Raw genomic sequence first — 19,334 nt, 5'->3', positions numbered from 1 at the left:
TGGAGATTAGGTTAATTGATAACTCTAAATTGTCCATAGGTGTGAATGTGAGCGTGAATGGTTGTCTGTCTCTATGTGTCAGCCCTGCGATAGTCTGGCGAACTGTCCAGGGTGTACCCTGCCTCTCGCCCAATGTCAGCTGGGATAGGCTCCAGCCCCCCTGCGACCCTGAAGAGAATGAAGTGGTTAGAAGATGGATGGATGGATGTGATGTGCACGAAGGGCAAGAGATGGATGGATGGATGTGATGTGCACGAAGGGCAAGGTATTCCTTTGTGTTTCCAAGAAAGGGAATTGCTTTTATCACACCAAATAAGCACAACAAAGCAAAGCAAAACAAAACAAAAGTGCTGATGGACAGTTATGTGGATGTTAAACTCATTCTTATGTTGACTTTTTGGCATTTTCTTTGGGACTAACTGGTTGCCATCAAGGTTCAGTTTCACATGTATGGCGTTCCAATGTCCACTGTAGTGGACACATGATATCTTAAAAATAAAAACTTTTTTTTCAAATTTTTTTTTTTTTTTTCCAGTATTCTAATTACCTTACAAAGATTGGGGATTTAAAAAAAAAATGTGATTGGACAATATTTTTTTTTCCTGGTAGTCAGGAGGATAGTACAGTATGTCATAAAAATGTCATAGTATAGTATGTAATAAAAATGTCATAGTACAGTATGTAATAAAAACTGTCATAGTATAGTATGTCATAAAAATGTCATAGTACAGTTTGTCATAAAATGTCATAGTGCAGTATGTCATAAAAATGTCATAGTATAGCATGTCCTTAAAATGTACAAAAAAAGTCATAGAACTGTATGTCATAAAAATGCCATTTAAAGAAATCCTAGAGGTTGTTGCCTCCACGAACCACTCAAGTTCCACTCACATTTTACATCCATGTTTGTGATAACATGGATGCTTCACACACATCTTCCCCCCCAGCAGCTCAGAGGATCTGTACAATCAACACAAATCCAAAGTGGGTACCCAGGATTACAGTCACCAGTTCAGTGTCTGACAAATGTCTTCTCTTCTGTTCCTGAGTTATGTGATGAGTAATGGCCAAAAAGTGTTTTTGCAGAACATTAGTGTCTCTGTGAAGTTGACCTTTGGTGAAGTGATGGCATTTTGTATCCTAAAAGGTCATTATATCCTGCTAGACATTTGTATGGAATTTTGTTATAATTAGTGTATGAATTCTTGAGTTGTGGCCAAAAGCACGTTTAGTGAGGTCACAGTGACCTTTGATCTTTGACCAACAAATTCCAATCGGTTAATTTTTAATTCCAAATGGATGTTTGTACCAAAGTTATGAAACCCTTCAAAGTGTTCCTGAGGTATTGCATTCAAGGCAGACAAGATCACAGTGTCCTTGACCTTTGCCTTATAACCAACAATAATGATCCTTGAGTCCAAGTTGACGTTTGTGCCAAATTTTAGGGAATTTAAATTACAATCAGGCATATGGGATTTCACCTTCATAGCCACTTTAACTGTGTTTTAAACAGGCTCTTACTTTCTGTCATTTGTGGACAAAGTGTCACATACAGTCTGTCATGCATTTTTCTCTTCATTAATCCAGACTTATTACCTCTTCATATGTTTATTTTTTTATCATTTAAATTTAGGCCACTGAATTGAAGTGTATGAAACGAATTCACAGGTACATGTCTGCACACGGACAGTGTGGAAGAAATAAAGTCGGTGTCGTCTTCATTTTACTATAAAACAGTTTATTTCATGTTTCCACAGCACACTTTGTAATATAATTATCTATAATAGATTTTCTAGTATTGTACAAACTAACCACCCCCAAATATACTGTACAACCAGTGAGTTTTCATCCTTTTTATAAGAGGCACTGCAATGACTACTAATCATATTTAGTAATATTCTGGAGAAAGGGCCCAGCCCAAATGCTTTCTTAGGTAGCACAATGTAAATATTTGACTCAAATGTGCCTTTTCCAAAAGAACCCAATTTCCCCACAGACCATTTTTCTTCCCTTTCACATTTTGAAACACCTATTTCCTGCGTACAACATATTTTAACAGATTCTAGCAAAGCGAACTCTCTGTCTTAAGAAGACTTAACGTTTCAGTCTCTGAAACATCTTCAAAATAGTTGCATGACAGCTGCTAAAATGACGGTAAAACCTCCGCCACTGTATGCCTGTTTCTTACCACAAATGAAATACTGTATGTCCCCTTTACAGCTCGTCTCTTCTTACTTTTTCAGACTCGTCTTCTACCGTAACTTTCAGTTCATATTCTACAATCTTCCCATCTTTATTGGGATCCTGGCTGTTGAACATGTCCTTAATGATGCTGTCGGCATCGACCCCTGGCCGAAGACGACCTTTACCCTCTTGCACTTGGAGCTTGATGAAGGCTGAAAACTGGAAAGTGGAAAGGAGATATGGTTGCACCGTTGAAAGCATTTTTACCATTTATACCCAGGCTGTTTCTCTTGCTTTAAAAGATACATTAAGAAGGGAAGGTCGTAAATCGGGTCCTGCTTACCTCCTCTAGAGGTACCTCCTTGTCACCATTAAGGTCCATAGCAGGAAAGAGGGGATCAGGGCCGTCTCCCAGCCACACAAACATGTAGCCTTCTGGCACGCCCTTCTGCAGCTTCACTAACTCCAGCTCAAAGAAGAGCACCGCACTCCTGGGAACTCCTCCAGCTGGAGACACCAAAATAGACAGGGAAAGATATGATTTGGGGTAAAAGAAAGTGTGCAGAGTGTGATCTGAGCAGTTCCAATCACTGACCTCCATTTTCACCATGTCCCCAGTGTGGTGGAATGATCACCTCTCTCTTCTCGCCAACACACATACCACTCAAACCTTCCTCCAGCCCTGAGATCACCTTGTTCGCTCCAAGAGTCGTGATGGAAGGTGAGTCGTACTGGTCCCTGGAAATGGACACACAGACTTTTATCTTAACAGTGGGGATAAAAAAAACCCCGAGCTAAATAAAATTTTTCGAGGTATCAAAACCTCGAGCCATGCAGGCATACGTGCTGTTGTCATGGATACATAAATGCTGCCAGCAATGATTACATGCATGAAGCAGGAGGAGGATGCAGTGTAGCAGAGGGCGCTCACGAGGAGTACAGCAGGGTGCCATCCATCAAGGAACAGTTGTAACGATACTGGATTAAATCGTCAGCTTCACTGGTCACTTTGCATTCCTGAGGCTTGTGAGTAACTTTAATGTCAACTGAGTCTTTGGGGTTGTGGAAATCTATGACGTGGATGTCGAAGACCAGCACAGCAGAGCCGGGGATGAAGTCTCCTACAGCAGGACAAGACATAAACAGGACAGACAGTGTAGTAAACATAAACAACATTAAGTGGTTTGTCCATTCCAAATGTCTTTTGAAACTTTCCAAATGCATGTGTCAAACTCACTGACTCCATCTTCACCATACGCCATGTGAGGAGGGATGGTTATCTTTCTCTTCTCTCCAATGCACAACCCATGCAGAGCCTTATCCATCCCTTTGATCACATATCCCATGCCGATGTAAGTGTTATAGGTGCTGTTTCGCTTGTAGCTGTCAAAGAAAACATTTAATTCTGTCAATTTTGCTCATGTTTTACTGTTTCCTGATAACGGAGAAGTCTCAATTTACCTGGAATCAAAAGCAGTTCCATCCTGGAAGGTACCATTGTAGTGGTAGCGGATGTAATCTCCAGTCACAGTCTTGCGGTCGCAGCCTTTAGGCACCTCCTTCACCTCCACAATCAGATCATCCTTTGGGTTGAATACGTCAACCAGCAGCACCTCAAACACCAGCGTAGCCTGGGGAGGGATCTTAGTTCCTGTTAGGACAAAAAATATGACTTGTATTGTGTCTGTATCTCACAGGCCCATGTCCATACCAGGCAAATATACTTCACCTTAAAGTGGACCATTGTTCAGAGCACAGAGGAAGTTTTGAGACAAGTTTCTTGCCTTCCAGGCCGACCTTTTGTGTGGTATATTAGTGTGGTGTGGAACTCTCAACTTGCAGTGACTTGCAGAGGCAGGCAGCCATGCAGGACATTCACAATCCTTTTCACATTACTTGTCTACGCGTTAATGCATGATAACGCAATCAGCATGGACTCCACTGAAAAACTTGGTGTACCGAAAGGGAAAAAAAATAATCAAACATGAACACTGTGAGAAGAAGTGCCAATCAACAGGTAAGTTTTGAGCCTGATATATCAGAGTTTTACACATGTACCTGAACACACCTCCAGGGAAGCTTTTTTCAAAATAGTCTTTGCTCTTGACTGTGCTACCATGCAACAATAATGTGATGACAATAAAAGCAAATGAAACAAAATGCTCAGTGAAGTAGATGACTTATCTAAAGCCCCTATCAGACTTCAGAACCTTTCAGAACCAAAACAAACAGTTGCTTTTAGTGTAAGTTGGATAATAATCAGCAGTAATGAAAAGTATGTGTAATTTGTAGTTTATCTCTGGCACTGAACAGGGCAAATCCAAGCCTATCAAAGTCTATTGAAACAACTATTAATATAAAAACAGTTGCTGGTGAGCAAGTTCGAAATGTAAATTAATTTCTTTAACAGGTTATACAGTACCATGGCCGGTCTCTCCATATGCCAGGAAGGGTGGGACGATGATGACCCTTCTCTCCCCAACACACATGCCCAACAGACCCTCCTCCATGCCTTTGATGAGGTCGCCTTTACCCAAGTAGGTGTCATAGGTCGCATTCCTCGTGTAACTATTAAACACAACGTGTTTTAGAATCACAGAAACAGACGGAAAAGCGATACCTTCATGTTAAACCCTAACCTCACCTCACCTGGAGTCGAAGGCTGCACCAGACAGCAGGGTGCCGTTATAGTGGTAACGCACAAAATCCGATGCCACAGTGGTGCGGTTGCAGCTTGCTGGTTTGCCAAGTGTGCGGATCTCAACCTTGTCCTCAGTGTTCCATATGTCCAGCAGGAGAACTTCATACACCAACACAGCGTCAGGAGGAATTACACCACCTGTCGAACACATAGTACAGATTGGCATAAACCAATACTAATCACATATTAGACAAAGTAACCTGACTGTCGTGTTAATCTGCACCTGTTCCTATGCTCCCATAAGCCAGGTGTGGAGGGATGGTGATCCTCCTGAGTTCATTGACACACATGCCCTGAAGACCACGGTCCATCCCTGTGATGAGTCTCCCCAGGCCGACCTGGCTGATGAAGGCTTTGCCTCGGTCATGACTGTGGACACAAAGGCAGAGCTGGATGAGAGTGTACACTGGAATCCAAAGAGTATGTAGGAGTGCCAAATTAGTAGGTAACAAAAAAATAAATAAATCTAGAGGCTGATGTCACGGTGCCATAACATTTTATGGCTTGTAAGTCAGCATCCAATGTTCCATCCACATCAGCAGTATTTTTAAAAGAGCCATTATGTTCTGCTTGGCTTAATTATTATCAGACAGTTTCCTTTTTTATTTAATTTTGAAAACTTAGAGGGATGTTTGACACATGGCATCAAATATCCACCACTGTAACAATAGAAAAACTCCTTTTCTGCACCTATAATTAATTTTTGGAGACTAAATCCCTGCAAAACTATAACTCATACACATATGATGCATGCATTTTTCTAGAAGCATTGAGGTGATGCAAAGTTTTAACATGATATGAGGCTTGACACGTCTGCAGTTATCTCAGCTGCAGTAAATTATCTGTAAATCCATCTGGAAAGTGTTGTTAGCATTCCTGCACTTTTCTTTGTTTAACTCTACATAATGTTAGACAGCATTCTTACTCCACCTCACAACATTTTAACCTCTGGAAAAGTTATTTCTGCTAAAGCCATTACATGCTGAGGGGTAGTTTCGCGGTTGCACGTGAGGTATATTGTTACCGTAGCTCGCGCTTCACTTTAAAACATGAAAGTTAAAATTCCTGTAGAGACAAACAGTTAAAGCTGTGTATGAAGTCAGTTTAAATTAATTGAAATTATATTTCGCTGTAACATCACCTGGAGTCAAACTTTTTCCCGTCTGCATAGAAGGAACCGTTAAAATGATAACGGATAAAATCCTCTGTTTTCACCTCGCGAGGACAAACTCTCGGTATGTCGTACCGGTCGATAACAACGTCCACTAACGGCCCGGGGTTACATTTCACTGTGACTATATGGAGGTAAAGTAAAACCGCAGAGATTATTAGATCCATCTGGACAGTCGGGGTAATAGTTGCGGAAGCTGACAGGGCAGAGAGAGCCCGACTAACAGAGGGGTGATGAGGGTGAAGAAGAGAAATACCGAGAGAAGCCTGGGACTGTGGAGCTGCGTCAAGACTGCGGAAGTGAGATACACTACTTCCGGTTACGATTACAAAATACATGCCTTGACAGATAACGATATGAAGACACTTATTTATGACAGGGGAGGTTTCAGGGGGGACGCAGGGGACATGTCCCCCTCGATATTTAGTTTTCAATATTCACCTACATTATTCATTTGGGAAAAATGTAGGTGAATTTCCTTTGGGATAAATACATTTGTGTTGAATTGATGGTTAGAATGTTGCAAAGTGGAGGACTTTTATTTTAACAAAATTAAAAGCACATACACTATAAATTGATATAGATAATGCACATAAAATTTCACCAGTGAAATGAAAATTAAGTGTCTGGCGCTCAAAATTATTTGGTGGGGGACCCCGAAACCTTCTGTTTCATATGTGTAGCCCCCTGTGTTGAAACGAAACCTACACAAACATGTGGTTAAAGTTGGGGAAAAAGTCATGGTTTGAGTTAAAATGAATATATTTCTGTCAGAAAGGGGTTTCTTGGAGAAAGCCTACTAGAAAAACTTCTCCCACGTGTGCTGAGCACGGCCTTACAGTCTTGTTATAGTGGTGATGTTACATCATGCGACCGTGTAGTTCGTATAGCCTACTGTTAGCTTTTTACTTCTGGCGATTGCATTTAGGCTTCAACAGTAGTAAAAGTGGTGTTCATTGAACAAACATGTAAGTATCACAAACATTTGTTTGTCACAGAGCTTATTTTCTGCAATAATCCAAAATCCAGTGGGAAAATTTTGACCAGGGAAACAGTGTGATGCTAACTTCCTTGTCAGCCTACAGAGAACATTATCCCTGGGGCACTCTATACACATATGCATACACAGTGATGTCGTTTTTAGGTGACACAGATTGCTGGGGCAATAACTACAATATTTGTCATTGTTGATCAAAATCAGACAATTAGGCTACAAGTTTACAGTTTGACATGACAGTTCACATTTTCCACACAGTTTAACACAGGCTGGACTCATACCCATTCTCCTCAGTTTAAAGATGCTGTCAATTTATTGTGTTGTCCTGCAGCTTTCATGTTTGTTACTCCTTTCAAAAAGATGCTTGAGATCCTGAAGGTCTGTTGTTGACGAGATAGTGTTACCACTCCCTCAAAATAACATACTGGCAACAAAACAACTTCTTCTCTGACAAACTAGCAAGTAATTAGCCATTTTTCCTCCAGAAAACTCTCTCAGTGACATCTGATTATTTTCACTAATGGACTGGTTCATAACAATATCCCATGGCTGGTGGTCAACGGGTTGTTTCATCTCAATTTTTTCTTCAAAGGGCATACTTTTAAACGTGTGCTGTAGAAGATTATCCACTTAGTTTATGGAAAAGAAAGTCTGCCGAGTAGTCAATGAGGAGAAATAGCCAGTCAATTTCAGCTGGGCAACGCTCCACGTGGCTTCAAAATGTTGGGCATGGCTTTGCTGTTTTCTTACACTCCAGGCCTCTTGAGCCAAGAGCATTTAAAATACCATTTTAAAATGATTATGCAGCCACTGACCTTCAATTGTAAAATCATGATGAATAACAGCACCAACCCATGATGTTTTCTCATCCATTAACCCAGAGTTTTATGAATCTGTCAATTAGCTATGGCTAAAACCACACTTTTTTCTGCTGCCAGCAGGTGGCGCTTTGCAGATGTGATAGTTAAACGTGGGGAAAAAAATGTCAGAATGTTTCATTGTTACCACTCCAAACAGTCAACCAGACTTTTGTGGAGTAGGCAGATTCAAAGGTCTTGACCCTGACAAACGATGACTATATCCACATTTATCTTGAAGTAGTGTATGGTACAGGCTTTGATCAGCTTTAGTAGTGTGGTGCAGCAGTGTTCTTTTAAAAATAGAGTACAGGCCTATATCAAACACATTTTAACATATTAACCAGCAATCTCCAGGAATCTTGCCTACATATCTGACACAGGGGTAAAGAAACTCATTGATTAAAATAAACCATCAGCAAGTTGCAGCTTGAGAAAATCCAGCATGGTCTGAAATGACTTAAATTGAAGAACGTTGTAGTACTTATGCAACAGAATAGATTCTCTGAGGTAAAGAGAAATGTATCTACTTGGTGCTTTTATTCTGAATGGCAAATCGACACAACTTCCGGCCTTGTTCTGTCTGTCTCTGTGGTGCTTAACACATCTATCGGGTCATGCACTCCAGAGAGCAGCAGGAGGAGTGGCTGCTGGGCCCCCACCCACTTTTTAATGGAATTCTGCAAACGTGTAATGCCTGGCCCAGAGGACTGGCCCCATGATTTCACTCACGCATGAAGTCAGCCCAAAATTATAACGTGTCTCTCCATAATATGACGTTATTCCTCCGTGTCACAGCAAAGTATGGCAGACATATACAGCCTGAGTTTTTATATTCTCCACTTTAAACTGTTATTAAGCACAGACTTGCTTTACAGGCACATCTGTCTGCCTCAGTAAAAGAGGTCCTGGGTCCTAATAACCCTCCTACTCAGTCAAATATCACAATGTGTCTGAGTCTTATAACATTATGAAATATTACAGAGATTGCAGACTCAGAGGTTAATTGCCCGGAAGTAATGTTTCAACTATGCAAATCGATTTTTAAGATCACCAACCCATGTCCCAGCTTGTCAGTTTGCTGTAGGTGTGCAGGTAACCAAGCTGAAAATACTGTTAGAGCTCTACAGTCAACTACTGAGACAATATCTTATGAATAGGTACATAATCTGCCCACAGTTTCAGAGCTGGGGGCAAATTATTAACATTATTTTTAAATAACAATATAGTCAGATCCCTGTTAATAAGTTAAATTTTGGTTCCTGGGCTTGTTGAGTTTTACGACCCTGGAAACACTGAGGAAAGTTAGACCCTCTTCTCTGTCTTGAAATCCAAACTCTCTGACGGCTGCGTCAAGCAAACCACACTTAAAACTATTTAGATCGGAAGTGAAGACTTCTTCCTTCAAGGTAATTGTCAGGAGGTGATTTTTTTTTTCAGTTAAAGGGCTGCAGACACCAGTTAACTTGTTGATTAATCTTCCTTTATAGCCTAGTTTTGAATTTTTGATAAGTGAAAAATGCTTAAAGTTACCAGAGCCTGTAGTTGTATTAGCCTAGTGTTACCTGCAGCCACAAAAGCCATAAATGAGGACGTCTTATTTCTTTATGTATCATTTAATTTTTTTTTTTTATCATACTGGGAAAAAATTGCAGACATAAAACTCACTTGAGATAATTCATTTTTCGTTTAATTAACAAAATGTGTGTGTTTGTTAATGTCAAATATGCCTACAATACACCACATGATTAGAAAAGTCCAATGTAGATATGATGCCCCCTGTTATCTCAGGCTTTTAAAAAAATTATTGCAATGGATACCATGTGGAATTAACAGGGGAAAAATCTTAAGCAATTCAGTATGCTTTACAAGATGGCTGGCTGTAATATTTTTCTTGCTTTTATTTAATTAATTGGTATCAATCATAATTCATATTTGTGTGTGTGTGTGTGTGTGTGTGTGTGTGTGTGTGTGTAGGCTATGTATGTGTGTGTATGTGTTTGTGTGAGTGTGTGATGGAATCTTATTTACTCTGTCTTACACTGTCTTCATGTGTATTTTCTCATTTTATTATGTAAAGTACTTTGAGTTGCACTTGCTGTATGAATGGTGCTATACAAATAAAGTTATTATTATTAACATTATTATTATTATTATTATTATTATTATTATTATTATTAAGAATAGCAATAATATTCTGTGAACTCGGGGTATATATGCTCAATACAAAAATAAAAAAATAAAATGAAAAAATAAATAAATAAATAAAAAGACCCCTTAGTAGAGCCATGATCAGCAGGGCTTTTATTTTGAAAGTTCTGACCGGATGTCCTTGTTTTCACCATCTACCTGGACGCGGCTCACATCCTACGTGCAGACAGACATGAGCATTCCCCGGTAAAAAAAAAAAAAAAAAAAATACGAGGAAGTTTCCTGCTCCATTCAAAACAAGAACAGTCTCCTGCTGGAGCCGGTGGAGGTGACTATGCTCCTGCAAACCCTGTGCCTGGCCCTGGTCCTCCCGGCCCTGGTGGAGGCACAGTATGAGAAGTACAGCTTCAGAAGTTTCCCTCAGAAGGACATCATGCCGCTGGAGAGCTCCTACAACTACGCGCTGGAGCAGTACGGGGAGCAGAACTGGGCAGAGAGCATCAAGTTCCTGGAGCTCAGCCTGCGGCTCCACCGGCTGCTGCGGGACAGCGAGGCTTTCTGTAGCCGCAACTGCAGTTCCATCAGCCGGGACAACGACACCCTGTTCGCCGACAGCAGCCTCCGCGTCGTGCGCCACATCCTACTAAGGGCTGCGTGCCTCAAGAAGTGCAAGGCGGATTTTCCAGTGTTTCAACTCAAGTATCCACGGAGGGATTTACTGGAAAATTTCGAGAAAAGGGTGCCGTATCGGTACATACAGTATGCGTACTACCAGGTGAGACCCGAGGCTTGATGTGTCGAGTGTTGTGCCAAAGACTGGAGTGCAGATGTAGGCCTTTTCTAGTAAGTTCTGGAGTTACACTCCCCAAAGTCCCCACCATTGGTGTTAAGGAAAAGTAATACAAACTGATACATAAGTGCGATTTGGCCTTTGTAAACTCATCGGGATATTCACAATAACGCAGCAACATAGACTATGTGGATTTAGCATTACCATAACTGTGCGTAACCTGCGCAAGTCAGCGCAGTCTCGACGCAGATTGACTCGGTTTGACTCACCAAAGGAAATTTCTAGTCGGCGAGATGTGCTGTGTAGTTTCCCTGCTGCTTTGTTGCGCCCTCCCGCAGATCAAGCAGCAGTTGAGCATGTGCCACGTCTCCTCCAGTGTTCCCCTGAAAACAATCCCCTTATTATTCTCAGCCAGAAAGAGTGATGAGGACCAGGTTTGCTTCCAAGGCAAAACCTCTGATCTCATTTTTGGTTTTATAAGATGTGTAAAGATCTCCAGGTAACCTCCATGTGATTGTAGGCAAAATTCATTCATTGGTGTAATAAACAGCCCCCATCAGAAACCCTTAAACTCTTGGCTGCAGTGATCCTTCAGGATCAGGAGGTGTTATTGACACTCACCACATCAAAGTACTGAAACCATTAACTTAACTTAGATTAGTTTATAGTTTTGTCTGGTAAATTAAAAGGTGAATCAAAGCTCTCCATTTGCTGATCAAACGGCCACCCTCAGCAACTAACATGCTTTTAAGCAGGCCTACAGGATTTGCATGGCTTTGATTTTACTTACTGTGTTTGTTTTATGGCTTTGGAGCATGAATATGCGTGGCGTCAAAGAGGGGAGATCTCTCTTCTTAGAGGGTAGTTTGAGGGTGGGTAGTTGATGTGTTTATTACATGGCCAAGGCTACCTTTTCCCCCCACATCTCTGCATACAGCGCCACATTAGTTTTAAATTTATCAGCTCAACAAGACTTCATATTCTAACAGCAGTGATCTACATCTGTTAGTCGTTGTTGGAGCATAGGTGTCAGAGGTCAACAGTCTAATGACAAGAGCTGCTGTTCCCCTTTATACCAGCAAGAGAGATGGTGCTTCCTGAAAATACTGCATCCATTTTAACTCCCATCTGTTCTCCCTCAGCTTAACAATTTGGAGAAGGCTGTGTCAGCAGCCCACACCTTCTTGAAGAAGAACCCAACTGATCCCTATTTGACCAAGAACATGAAATACTACAAGACGTTGTTTGATGTGGAGGAATATCTCATCGACCACGAGGAGCAGCCGTACGAAGTTGGTAGATTAAAATTGTAGCTTTTATCCAGTGTGCAAATAAAATCCATGCTAAACTAGTCAAATGCATCTCTTTGTTATCCAGAGTGTTTTCCTGAAGAGTGTGACGCTCTACAACAACGGAGACTTCAGCAGCAGCGCCCGAAACATGGAGCAGGCCATCACACAGTACTTTGAAGTGTACAGTCTCTGCTCAGGAGCCTGTGAGGGCTCATATGAGATCTTAGAGTTCAAAGACTTCTATCCCACCCTGGCAGGTAAGAAGGGAGCGATTTAAAGCTGGGGTAGGCAGAAATCTAGAAAAGGTCAGAATTTAAAACACCCTCATCCTGCAGCTCTCCTCTCTGTCCTGAGCCCTTCCCACCAGATGACTACAGGCATATGCACACGCTTCATGCAGTAACCCAATGTTTCCCGTACATTGATTTATTTAATTCTATTTCATTGTACAGTTGCACACATTACATTCACTCAGGCTAACATTAGGCTAACATTAGCCACCCCACCGTCCCTTCACCTCACTCCCCGCCACTGTGGACTGCTTCCCTGGGAGGAGAGCGGGCAGTAGCTTGGAAGACGTGCCTTCAGTCAGCAGCTGTAGCGGTTGTAATTCAGCCAGTGTAAAAAAAAAAAAATCCCAGTGCCAGGTGTCAGAGCAGGTCGGTGGCTAGCAGGGGCGCCAGGTCTAACCTGTTAGCTGATCAGGTGGCGGGTCAGGGCTGTCCAACTGGGGTCCATCTCAGGAACTGCTGCCTGCTTTCCTCCCGACGAGGTGTCTGTAGCGGTGGGGAGTGAGTCAAAGGACACACTGTGATTCAAGGCTCTAGCTGACATTAGCTACGTAAATGTGAACGTGAATGCAGACTGTCTGATAGACTCTTTTTCATAAGTTCATCTTCATGTTTTGGGTTGCTTTGAAGTGTAGGCAGCTGTTGCCAATGCTGAAATAGCAACTTTCACTGCAGTATTCTCCGCCATTGACATGTACGCGCATCTGCATTAATAGAACAGCCAGTAGCAACACCTTCTCTCTGAAAAGACCCATGATTGGCCAAAGTCTCCTGTCACGGCCTAGATTTTCTAAAGCCTGAAAACAGAGCCAAGACGATGTGCAGACGTCTGGTGTTGTCTTAGTCCACTTGGATTACAATATGCTTAAAGTTTATTATGGGAAATTATCCTGCCTACCCCAGCTTTACGAGCTGTTTCAGTTCAGTGTTTTAGGTATGAAAATAATGTTCGCTGTTCCCTCAGATCTTTACCTGGATGTGCTGAAATGTAAGGTAAAGTGCGAAGAGAACCTGACACCTAACGTTGGAGGCTTCTTTGTGGAGAAGTTTGTAGCCACCATGTATCACTACCTCCAGTTCTCCTATTATAAATGTAAGAACTATGACTCTGGTTTCAGAATTTTGATAGCAATCTGTGTTAGACTGTTTAAACATGAATAATTTTGTGATTCTTTACAGTGAATGATGTAAAGAACGCTGCTCCGTGTGCAGCCAGTTACATGCTGTTTGACAACAAAGACAAGGTGATGCAGCAAAATGTAGCGTACTATCGCTTCTACCAGGAGCAGTGGGGACTCGAGGAGAAGGACTTTCAGCCTCGGCCAGTGAGTGAAACAGAAATCTCATTACTACTCTCTTTTGGTACTTCCTGGACTTTGCTTGTGAGAGCAGAGGCAGCACAAAGTGTTAGCAAAGTTCACACTGGCTGTACTAAACCAAACCTGGAAAACTATAGCATGAAGCGGTCTTGGCGTGAACATTAACACAATCTCAGGGTGGTAATTAGAAAGCCATGCACTTTCATTAAGGCAGAGTTGTTGTTCTGTATTTTTTGATTGGTGTAAAGTTGGCAGCAGCTGCAGTGTGCCAGCTCTGTGTGGTAAACATCATCGCCTTCTGAAGCTGCCTCTGCTTCAAATAAAGTTTGTACTGCTGTAAATGCTTCAAGGCTTCCAAACTGAGAAGCAAAAAAAAAAAAAGAAGCAGTAAACAAAAGGACAGCAGGCCAAATTTGTTGCCTAGCGCCCAGCTATAAAACAGTTAGATGCTGGCTTGTTCTTGCCTGCTGTTCAGGTCACATATGTCACTTTTGTTTTTCAGGAGGCCCTGAGGTACTTTAACGAGACGACCAAGCAGAAGGAGATGCTGGAGTTTGCACTGAATTACCTACAAACAGAGGATGAGGTATGTTGCTGCAGGGCAGCAGAGTGATATTGTGAGCACAGCAACCATGCTTAAAGTCCAACTGAAGTCACATTTAGTTATCCATTTTTGAAGCAGAAGTAATATTGTGTTCTTTTAAATGTAGTTTTAGGTTTTTATTTTTTTTAAAGGAAATAAAGAAAAGGTCATTGAAGCGAGCCTATGTAAGTTTTTTTAACAGCACCACTGTGGCCACAATTGTGACATAATGTTAAAGGGATACTTCGCTGATTTTCAACCAGCTTTGTTTCATAACACGGTGGGTAGTATGTGTAAATTAATGGTGGTAAACTTTCCTCCATGTAACCAGTGCCTAGATATCCCTCTTCCCCTTCCAGCGGAACTTTGCTGGATGATGCAAAATGGCACCTGGCAAAGTTTCCCTGGCTGGCACCCAAAATGTTCTTTAGAAACATATTTTAGTGCCCTGTTTAGCTGTATTAGCGAGAGTTTGTGAACAGGAAGTGGGCACCATACTGTTTCCCGCACAGTGAAAACAGGCTGAAAAAAACTGTGATTCTGTTACTGCGTTGCCTATTATTTAGTTCAGATGTTTTCAGAAACATATTTTAGCTCACTGTTTAACTGTAATATGCGATCATTTGTTACCAGCCGGCAGCCACTTTGTCAAACAGACAAGTTTGCATTATGTCACCTACCAGCGGTAGCGTTTATTGGTCTGTTGTGGCACAATGCATTCTGGTAGTTGTAGATTTTCTACCTCTTGAGCAAAGCTAATGCCACAGCCCTTTTTCTTGTCTTGTAGCGCCACTTTTAAAAGTATTTGTGTCTTTCTTTCTACTGCATAGACAGACCAGTTTCAGTTTCAAATAATGGGGTGAACATGTGGAAAAGTAATACCTGTGAGCAAAAACTTCAAGCTTCAGCTTCAGCTCGTGACAGATTATATGGTTATCTGCTCCAGGCACGTTACTGCAAGCGTTTACAGTACATACACTGCTATGCATGTAGCAACATGTTAACATCAGAAAAATCTTTAATCTTGGCTGCTGATGTTGTTAATTTCTCCCTGAATTTTGGATCATATTCCTGCTGGAACATGTCCAATTGTGTTTTGAAGCTTTTACTGGGGATTTTTAAAAAGAGACAGTGACGGTATTCTCCATTAAAGTCATTCCCTTGGCTGCAGTGCCAGTGCAGAGACAGTAAGATGTGAAAGTCCTGGAAATGTTGACCAGTCCGAGCAGACTGGGCTTTCTTGGGAGGGGGACTTAAAGAGACAGGCTCTAAAATGTAGCGTTTCAGACAGAGGGTGAATACAGCACAGACAGTATGAGAATAATTAAGTGTTTTCTGAACATTAAAGCATGTAAACATGTTCTAATAGAAACCCAAATGACAAGTATGAACCTTCAAATTAGCGTAATAGGTCCCCTTTAAAAACCAAAACATTGTGGAAGTAGCACAAATAGAGAAAAAGAAAGTCTATAGATCACACCAGACCAAATTAGGTTGTAGCGGCAAAGCTGTGGAGCACATTAAATTGAGAAGTGGTTCATTTTATTTTTTTCATGATTAAACTTTTCATTTGTGAGAGGAAGACAGATATTTCCTCTTTCAAAAGATAAATAGTCCTGCTTTAAATTAGGAGCCAAGTTTCCTCTCGGCTTAAGTGTCAACAGATACTTAATCTGCAGAAATATGAGCTCTGTAGCTCTATCACCATGACTATCTATGCACGTAGAAATTTCATGAAGGAAACAGTAGATTACACACCAAAGGACCAGTTCCCCTGAACTAGACATGTTTTTTTCCTACTTGCTCCAAGTATGTTGCTATACTGATTTTATCTGATGAGGTTTTCAGATATCCTTCCCTGAGACTTTTTTTTCTTAACTGCACAAACAAAATTCCTTTGTGCTGGGGTGATGGCAGCAGAGGTTTCACAGACAGACACCTCAAAACCTCAGCAGATAAAACCCAAACTGTCTGCATGACTTTTAGTACAAATTCCACTTTTTTTATTTTTACCTTTAAAAAAAAAATGTAGTAAAATATCATAAAACATATTTGAGGATATAAACTTTAACTGTGGAGTACACCAGCACACTAAATGCAAGCTGCTGTTGAGGTTACAGAAAGGGTAGCACAAGAAAAAAGAGGATGAAAGGGAGAGAAAGAGGGGATGAAGTCTGTGTAGAAAAAAGCAGGAGGGGGGGTGCTGTGTGTTCCGCCAGCAGCGTGTGGTATGTGGCTTGGAGGTGTTGGCCACTGAGGCTGTGCCACATCTATTTAACTCAGGTCAGCCCCTCCCATCTCTACACACAGCCTGGACCTGAGATTTGGGGAGGACTGTGAGAGAGTTTAGTGAATTACAGGGTGCATGTGTGACAGATTTATAGACATAAAAAGGAAAAAATGTGAGTTTTGCAATATAGAATGGAAGTAAGATAATAAAATGGTTGCTTGCTGTTGACTGAGTGTTTTTCATGTTACCTTTAAGGGAGAGGTCAGTCCAGAAGAAATGGCCTCCTCGTACTCGGAGCATCCTGATGCTGAGTTTGAGGGTATGGGAGACTATGAGGAGTCCTTCCTGGCTGAGTGGTGGCAAGAACCCAAAACTAAGTGGGACGCCGGGGAGATTGCAGATTGATATCTGTCCTCATCTCCTGTCCAGCTCTGTCCCACCTCTCAAGACTACAAAACCAAAGAGTGTTAACCTCCATACAGACAGACATCGACATTCCCAACAGTATTTAGCAGAAAAAGCACAACTCGGTCGTGTACTTTGACCCAGCTGAGAGATAAAACTAATCCGTCATGTTGATCAAGATCAGAGATCGACTTATTCTGTCTTGGCTGTCATCAGCCTTTTAAAACTGTTATTTTTATAACTAGTCATTGGCCTGTTTGTCAATACTTTGTCATTGACTTTTCTACAGTTTTTATTTACAGTTTTAATTTAATGAAAGCTGAATGCCTCTGTGCAGTGGTGTAAGGAAGGTGACATGTTTTCTTATGCAGAACGATTTGTCAACCACCAGTTGGGTTGTTGTTGTAATAAATTGCTCATAATTAAAATAATATTTTAATATACTTTTTTGTTTAAGTCATTTTTATTCTATTAGATCATCGAAGATGCAGGAGGTGCAACAACCAGTGTGATTTCAGTATTGTTGAAATTAATAATTGATTAATCCTTATCACAATTTTGATAACTGATTTATCATAAGTAAATTATATTGAAAAAAATGTTTTTTAATGAAACCAAGTAAATTACTTTCTGACTCTATTAAATAAAATGAATATATAGAAAAAAAATGAACTAAACTAAATTCAATTCAATTAAATTCAAACATTCAAATTCTGAGGATCTGAGGACATCGACTTTTTGGGCTTTTTCTGACATTTTTTAGACCAAACAACCAACTGAGTAATTGAGAAAATAACTGAGCGATTGACTATAAAATAAACATTAGTTGCAACCCTATTTTATAGACTAAACAACTGATAAAGAAAAAATACAGTAAAATAAAAATAATCAGCAGTCTCAGCCTTACACTGTACTTTATAATTCAACGAAACAATAATAATATACAGTTTTAAACTGTTATGCCCTTAATTACTGTGCTTCATACCCACTGTAATTTAACAAAGATGATTATGATATTTAAAAAATGTCTTTCAGAAGCAGAGAAGTTAGACGTCTCAGAAGTCTAACCATCTATTAAAACCATAAAATATAAGATACCATAACAGGACGTCAGCTCCATGCAAGCGTAGGAGGTGTGGTTTCATGTTTTAGTATTTTATTTTCCTTTCATTTCAATTCAACTACAAGCTTTAGTTCATTTCTCTCGTCGTCTCAATTCAAAAAGATAGTGTCTAAAAATATGGGATAGGATGCATCTTATTTTCTCTTTTTTCCCCCCTAAACTTCAAAATCAAACAGACTGTATTTGATACCAACTCTGTACATATTGTAATAATAACAATAGTGCATCTGCCATAGTGCAAAGCTCAAAGGAACCAAACTGACCTCATACACGCATACAGTTTCAGACAAGCTGCCTCCTGGATCCCAGACTAGATCTCTTTAATCTCATTTACCGTGGGGATCGTTACAAAGCCTCCGGGGTGAGGCGTCCACCCAGGGCTCAGGGCTATCAACAAATGTACAAAAGATTCATGACATTTAAGTGATAGCTGGAATGATAAGAGAGACGCCAGACAGCTTAGCTTCGCTGTTACGCCACATTTAAAGATGCATGGACAGCGTTGACTACGGGAGAAATTTGCAGATGCAGGTCCTGACAGCTATATGTTTGGAACAGATACAACTCATTATTTTAACATAGCTTTTAAATAAATCTTCATACAGTGCATTTAACATTCAGTATATCTTGCACATATTTACAAAGAGGTGTGCATACAGTTGGCTAGTGCTCGTTTTCTGTAGGTACATGACATAAAAACTGTTTTATTAATGTGCTGCCTTTATGGTGCCATGGCTGCAGCGCACAACAGTTTGTAGAAAGAGATGATATTCTAGAGGTAAAAACCTGCCTATCTACCTGTGATAGGAGGAGTGTTAAAGTGTACATGGACACAAACTGCCCCTAACACTAATGTAAACACGCATACATTCTTCCTTTCTTTAAAAATCTCTTGCACACGTACATTCACCCGTGAACACGCGTACAGATTAAACCTCCTAAGCGTACAAACTTTGGGCCTGAAAGTGGTGAGCACGCACACAGACAGATATTGTGGAATGTATATGTTGATCAGTCTGTGATTGAAAACACTAAGTTACGGTCTCTGCTGCTTCAAAGTTCAGTGGTTTAAAATGATCCCAAAACCATAACACCCAGCTTCCCTTTTTGTACCTGAAACTTGTGGGTGGGGGCAGGTAGGATGCCTCAAGTTAACAAATAACAATGAACATAAACTCAGTTAATCAGTCTGGGCTCTGGCTCATGGCTGGCTAGTTTCTGAGCCATCACTTTCTATGATC

The 19,334-nt window shown here is 40.8% G+C and overlaps 2 protein-coding genes across 3 annotated transcripts; one reads left to right on the top strand and one right to left on the bottom strand.

Annotated features, from left to right (window-relative positions):
• Window positions 1-1,711: 1,711 nt before the first annotated feature.
• Window positions 1,712-11,230, bottom strand: fkbp10a (FKBP prolyl isomerase 10a). 2 transcript variants are annotated; one of them, XM_050069652.1, is made up of 10 exons: window positions 11,121-11,230; window positions 5,109-5,254; window positions 4,834-5,023; window positions 4,607-4,752; window positions 3,646-3,835; window positions 3,422-3,567; window positions 3,116-3,305; window positions 2,780-2,922; window positions 2,528-2,691; window positions 1,712-2,403 (listed from the first exon to the last, which is right to left on the bottom strand). In XM_050069652.1, exons 1-10 carry the CDS (start codon window positions 11,207-11,209, stop codon window positions 2,215-2,217), a joined length of 1,593 nt encoding a protein of 530 aa, XP_049925609.1. In that variant the 5' UTR covers window positions 11,210-11,230; the 3' UTR covers window positions 1,712-2,214. The 2 variants fall into 2 exon arrangements, with proteins under 2 accessions (XP_049925609.1, XP_049925608.1); XM_050069651.1 differs by lacking the exon at window positions 11,121-11,230 and adding an exon at window positions 6,027-6,308 and having other exon boundaries at window positions 1,713-2,403.
• p3h4 (prolyl 3-hydroxylase family member 4 (inactive)) lies at window positions 10,256-17,413 on the top strand. The gene is made up of 7 exons (XM_050069653.1): window positions 10,256-10,836; window positions 11,994-12,143; window positions 12,229-12,400; window positions 13,398-13,526; window positions 13,613-13,758; window positions 14,255-14,338; window positions 16,821-17,413. Exons 1-7 carry the CDS (start codon window positions 10,396-10,398, stop codon window positions 16,968-16,970), a joined length of 1,272 nt encoding a protein of 423 aa, XP_049925610.1. The 5' UTR covers window positions 10,256-10,395; the 3' UTR covers window positions 16,971-17,413.
• Window positions 17,414-19,334: the final 1,921 nt, after the last annotated feature.

Source organism: Epinephelus moara, chromosome 18 (genome assembly GCF_006386435.1).
Source record: "Epinephelus moara isolate mb chromosome 18, YSFRI_EMoa_1.0, whole genome shotgun sequence".
Taxonomy (NCBI): domain Eukaryota; kingdom Metazoa; phylum Chordata; class Actinopteri; order Perciformes; family Serranidae; genus Epinephelus; species Epinephelus moara.
This window is presented reverse-complemented; position numbering and strand designations above follow the sequence as displayed.